Raw genomic sequence first — 6454 nt, forward strand, 5'->3', positions numbered from 1 at the left:
TTTTGAGTTGCAAGCTGAACTAGCCAATTTTTCCATGGAGCACCAGGTTTACTTGGAAGAACTACTGAAATACAAACTATGGTTATTCAAACTTGGGTGTTTGGCAGAACGTTTCAAAAAAATAAATGAAGTGAACCTATTATTTCAAGTGAAAAAAAAAACCTACAATATTTTCTAAAGTTAAAATTTGAGTTTTTAAGCACAAATCAGAATTTTGGAAAACTTGTATCCACCACTGTGAGTTTGACAGTTTCTGAATACTAAAAGACTTTCCTAATAAGATGAGTGGTGATATTAATTAATGTGATTGTATAGTATTGTATAAGGAAAAGTGTCAACATTGGGAAGACCTGAATAAATCTTTGTACTGATATTTTTGATATAACCAATGAATAATGTTACCAAATCATGGATGGGTGGATGATTCATTCAAAGTGCAAGACAGACCAATGGATTTTAATGTAGCAGAGTAGAAGTTCATTGATGTGAACTTTTTGTTCACACAAAAGCAATGAACCAAGTTTGTTGGTTTCAGATTCAGACTGCAAATAACCTTTAAAATACCACAACTTACTGGGTTTTGGTGTAGTATCAAATAGTCATATTAACAGTTATCTGAAAAGGCTATTAATATGCTCCTTCCTTTTCCAAATACATATCTATGTAAGGCCAAATTTTCTTCATCTACTTCAACCAAAACAACATGTTGCAACAGATGGAATGCAGAAGTAGATGTGAGAATCCAATTGTCCTGTATTAAGCTAGACTTTAAAGACCTTTGCAAAATGTAAAATAGTATCTCTCATCTCACTAATTATTCTTTGTTTTAGGGAAAAATAGCTCTTTCTCACAAAACTTAGTTATGTTAACATGTAATGAATGGGTATATTCATATTATTATTTTTTTTGGAAGAAAAATTATCTTATTTATTTTTAAAACCAAACCACTAGGAAAATATATCACAGTCTTGAAACAGCAAACAGACAGGCTATATTATCAAGTCATAAGTTGGTAAAAACACAACAAGGTCCTTAATAAAACGAAAAGGTGCCCAAACTGGGGCAAGAACAACACGTCGCAAAAGTGGTATTTGGTGACGGGGGGCTGTCCCGTTTTTTGCCGTAAAGGAGTCACAGCTTGCCCCTGAGTTGCTTACTTTTTCTCCTTTGACCTTCGTGTTGCCAAGGGATTGTTTCAACAGAGTTCTGTTATTACAGGGGGCAAAGTAAGCAATACTGGGTTTAGACTTTCATTCTATTTTGTTTTATGAAAACCAGATTTTTCCAAAGCCAGTGCTTCACAACTCTCTTAATTAAGCAGCTAACGATTCCTCTTTCGCTGTTCATTCCTGAATACTAACATATAGCACAATCAAAATCCCCTTTCCCTTCAAGGGTGAGTGTCACTGCAAGATTGTCTTGTCACTCTGCTGACTCTGCTGCAGACAGCCTCAGGGCTCGTCATGGCTGCCAGTCAGAGGGAAGGTTTGCTTCCCCTACCAGTGTGATAGCACTTCTTATATTTTTGCAGGGTCTCCATGCTGAAAGATGTCATGTGTGAGAATTTTAAGAAATGCACATCCACATTTTGATGGCCAGAACTGAATATCTGCAAGGACCCTTTCAGAGTTTTTATCCAAACTGCCTCTCCCAACTCTACATCTTAAAGTAACTTCATGCCCTTGTATATAAAACAAAACCAAGCAAAACAAATCCCCAGAAGCCCCCTTTCCCCTTCTGAATTAGTGACCTCATGGATTTTGTTTTATTTCCAGTTTGTGGGAAACGTTGTAGCGATCCTTCTGGTAAACAGGAATACCTCTCCTCACACTCCACCAGCTCATAAGCAGGTCAGATGAACCTGCCAGCCTGCTGGTATCTGTGTACTAAGAGGATGTGGTACCTTGGAGGGCTCTGGTTTGGTACAAAGGAGACTCCCTGTTGCCAGGATAAGCACTTGCCACGTGAAATTCAGGCTCATAAAAACTCTCCTGTGCTATCTCTGACCCAAATTTTAGCACCAGTTTTTTTCACTTTCTATGATTCAAACACAAAGGAACCAGTGTCCGGAGGCAAGTGACATAGGCCTTAAACTTGCTGCCATCCTTAATTTCCTCATTCATAAACTTTCCTTAGAAAACCCGAACCCCCATTCCTCTTTTTAAATAGATTCCTGCCTTCAGCCCCGATGGCCAATAGCAGACATCTATTTCCCAATGGATGAGAGAGACTCCTTCATCTTCTTGGTCATGGTTGGGATGAGGTTCATGTGGTCATCCACACACTTGGTCACACAGCTCTCCAGCTGCCGTTTCACCTGAAGCTCTTTACTCCCCGCATCTATTGAATCTTTGGCATTGTTGTTGCAATGCATAGTGCACCGGGCCAGGCTGTCCTGGAACTTCTCCAACTCGCTGGTCACCAGGGCCTGGGCTTGAGCCAGAGGTGCATGGCAGCGCTCAATGCACTGGTGCACTTGCTGCATGGACGCCTGGCTGTCCTCACAACAGCCGGCGCTGCACCAGTACGTGAGGCCCTGCATCTTCCAGATGTTCTCTCTCTCCAGGCTCTTCATCATAGAGTCCACCGCCTCCTGCGCGCGGAGCTGCTGCAGCTCCGCCATGGCAACCCCGCGCTGCTTCCTGCCGCGCCGGCGCCCACATGGACTCCCGCGCACGAGCCCCTATTAATATTATTTTAAAATAGATATGTAAAAACTTTCTGTTTTAATTTATATTACAGTAAATGTTAATAGCTAAAATCCACATCACAAAGGGTGTAAAGGGGTCCTGAGAACAATGATTTGGGAAGCACTGATCTAGAGTACCATAAATTGCAGTATGGGCACTGCAAACGATCTCTTCAAAGCAAATATGGGCTATTTCCTTTCCTCATTTAAAACAATAATCATTACATTTGGATAGTGTTTTGTACCCGAAGTGCTTTTATATGCATCAACGAATTAATCTTTTGAGTAATCTTATAGGTCAGGTATTGTTTTCTCCATGTTATTAAAAAGAAAAGAAAAGAAAAGAGGTCCAGAGCAATCAGGCAGCTTATCTTAGGTCAGAGAGACAGTAAAATAATGAGATCTGACCTAAGATTTTCCAATTTTAAATTTCATCATATTTTTGAAATACTACCATATAGGTTCAGAAACTGTTAGAAATTATTAGCATGTGAACAATTCAAATTATCATCAGTTTGAAAAAGGGGTTATTAAATTACTTTCAGGTGACCAATATTAAACTCAAATATATTTTCAAATCATATTGGGTTTGAGTTATGCTCTTTATGTTGACATGCAGATTATTTCAAATTCCGAATTAGTAATATCTAAATGAATGGTTTTTATAACCTCTTTATATCTGTTCATTGTATTAGATTTAACTATGAGAAACTGTCAATATTCTCTCTTTTTTTTTTGCGGTATGTGGGCCTCTCACTGTTGTGGCCTCTCCCGTTGTGGCGCACAGGCTCCGGACGCGCAGGCTCAGCGGCCATGGCTCACGGGCCCAGCTGCTCTGCGGCATGTGGGATCTTCCGGGACACGAACCCGTGTCCCCCGCATCGGCAGGCGGACTCCCAACCACTGCGCCACCAGGGAAGACCTTCTCTCATTTTTTGACATAAAAATGACAACTTCATGTGGCTCAACTTAATGCAATTTTGAAAACACAGAAGATTAATGAAATCTTTTAAATTAGGTTAAAAATTATATAAAAAGTATGAAAAAGTATAGACTGAATAAAAAGACAGCCTATGTAAAAACCCCAAGGCCTAGTCCCATACCTCAGCATTCTGAGATAACTACTGCCAACAATTTCCTGTATATCGTTTTACAAATTGTCCATGGACACACAATCATACATATATCTGCTAAAACATACACACAAGTGGAATCATACTAAACAAACTACTCTGCAAATTGCTTTTTTTGCTTAATATGTTTGGATATCATTTCATTTGATTCATATATGTAGTTCTATTCCTTTTTTAAAGTTCAATTAATCTATTAGAGGATGTACAATAATTGACTACTGAATTTAGAAAATATTGACAATAATAATATCCATACGGTAAAATGCACTAATCTTAAAATTTATTTTCTGCATGTGTATATACATGTGCATGTACATTAATTTCTACATGTATATATATACCTGTGTAACTTCCACCTATATCGAAGTATAGAATATTCCCAGCATTCTAGAAGACTCCACCAAGTTGATTTTTGGGAAGGAAGAAATTTTCCTCTATTTTTCTAGGTTCTTCTGACTGGTCTAAGAATTAAATTGACATGAGACATACTAGCAGGAGAAAATCACACAGAAGTTTAATAACATGTTAACATGGGAGAGGCCCAGAAAAACTGAGTAACTCTTCAAAATGGCTGAAGCCCTCATCTTAAATACCATCTTCAGCTAAAGACAAAAGAGAATGTTGGGAGTAGTGGTTTGGGACTTCAAGGGGGTGGAATGCAATTTACAGGGAGATGGAAAAGCAAAAGTTTGGTAAATAAATGTTTGCTGGGCCATACAGAGACAATGGGACACAGAGAGGAATTTTAACAGACAGACTTTGCTAGGTTCTTCCCTGTCTATACACCTAGTTCATATTACAGTTATCTATGGTGATCGCTCCTGTCCTGGAACAGGTCCTCCAGCTACATTCTTTAGGCAGTTAAGGGGAAGGTCAAAGATTTCTTCCTGAGTCTTTTGGGCCTTGATTGTTTTCAGCTCAAAATAATCCACATACCGGAGAGACCTTTTGGGGTGGCAAATTTTGCTCCCCAGCTGTTCCCAGCCAATACCACCCCAACCCAGCCACCATTATTCTGATTTTTATCAACAGAGTTTGATTTTGTCTTAATCTTCATATAAATAGAATCATACTGTACGTTTTTGGTATGTGAGTGCCTGATTTCTGTTGCTCAACATCAGTTCTCTGAGATCAATCCACATTATTGTGTGTAGTAGTAGTTTGTTCCTTTTTATTGCTGTATAGTCTTCCATTGCATGAATTTATCCATTCTACTGTTGATAGATATTTGGTTTTTTATTTTTAAAGTTTTAGATGTTATGAATAAAGCTTTCATGAGTATTCTTTACACGTCTTTTAGTGGACATAAGCATTCATTTTATTTGGTATATTTTACCAAATGATAGAATATACCAAATAAAATATTCCAATTTATTTTTTGATAATTTAGGAACTTTTGTGTTAACCTTTTAAATATTAATGATTATTGCAAAAGTGCTACAGATGGTCTAAACCTGGGATGACTCTGGAAGTTTCTTTTAAAAATAAATTTTTGCTATCATGTGTTTCTTACCATTTGAGAGCTTAAATTAATGTTTTTAAATCAATATTTTACCTAATTCAGATCTTTTAAATAAAACATTATTTCAGTAGCATATCATAAGTAAAACAAATAAAAATTGAGAGTACTATATCACTTCATTTTTACCAAAATGACACTCAATAGTAATTTTTAGCAAATTATTTTTTTGGTTTAATCTTTAAACAAACTACAACATTTAGAATAAACTTAACAGACTTAACTTACAACTTCCAACAAACTAACAAACAAACTTAACATTTAGAACAATCTGACATTATCACCTGTTTCTAAATGTAAACATGGTTCTGGTTATTCACTGCTTGAAACTACAATTATTAATAAATTAATATTACTGGAAATAGGTTTATTAGTATGGTTTCTTTCTTTTGATTAAATACTGAGTGACCGAAGTATATTTTTAAAATAAAGTATCACCTGTGGTAATTTATGGATGGGGAATTTTTAAAAACACTGGAAACCATACATTGCTCTCATGCTCTAGGTGTTCATATTAAATTGCCTACTTGACACCTCTGCTTCAACATCTGGAACTCAAAAGTTCTAAAATGGAATCCTGACTTCCCACCCCTTTCTAATGTACTTCTCTCCTCTCCCCACTTCCCACCTGTTCCTCTTCCAGTCTTCCTCACTTCAGAAAAAGGCTCACCCACTTACTCGTTGCTTAAGCCAGAATCCCAAGCTTTATTTCGGATTCCTTCCTCTTCTTACATTCCACCCATCAGGGAGTTCTGTCATTTCTCCCTCATAACCATCTCTTATTTCTTCTCTCCTTCCCCTCCTCAGTGCAACAGTAGCCCAAGCCACTAGCTTCTCTTGCCCAGACCTCCAAAATAGTCTCTTTTCTGGTGATGGTGGTTTCACTTTTTTTTTTTTTTTTTGGCTGTGCCACGAGGCTTGTGGGATCTTAGTTCCCTGACCAGGGATCGAACCTGGGCCCAGGCAGTAAAAGTGCCGAGTCTTAATCAATGGACCACCAGGGACTTCCCAGGTGTTTTCACTTTTGACACCCTCTGTCTGTTCCCCACAGAGCAGTGAGAATAATTTCTAACAACATAAATCAATTTTATTCTCCTGCTTACAACTCTTACC

At 37.8% G+C, this 6454-nt stretch overlaps 1 protein-coding gene across 1 annotated transcript; it reads right to left on the minus strand.

Annotated features, from left to right (window-relative positions):
* Positions 1-2202: 2202 nt before the first annotated feature.
* Positions 2203-2802, minus strand: LOC307195901 (protein FAM136A-like). Its single transcript, XM_079940484.1, has one exon. The coding sequence runs from the start codon at positions 2621-2623 to the stop codon at positions 2207-2209; it is 417 nt and encodes a 138-aa protein (XP_079796610.1). The 5' UTR covers positions 2624-2802; the 3' UTR covers positions 2203-2206.
* Between the last annotated feature and the right edge of the window lie 3652 nt (positions 2803-6454).

This window comes from Stenella coeruleoalba, assembly GCF_951394435.1.
Source record: "Stenella coeruleoalba genome assembly, chromosome: 13".
Lineage (NCBI taxonomy): Eukaryota > Metazoa > Chordata > Mammalia > Artiodactyla > Delphinidae > Stenella > Stenella coeruleoalba.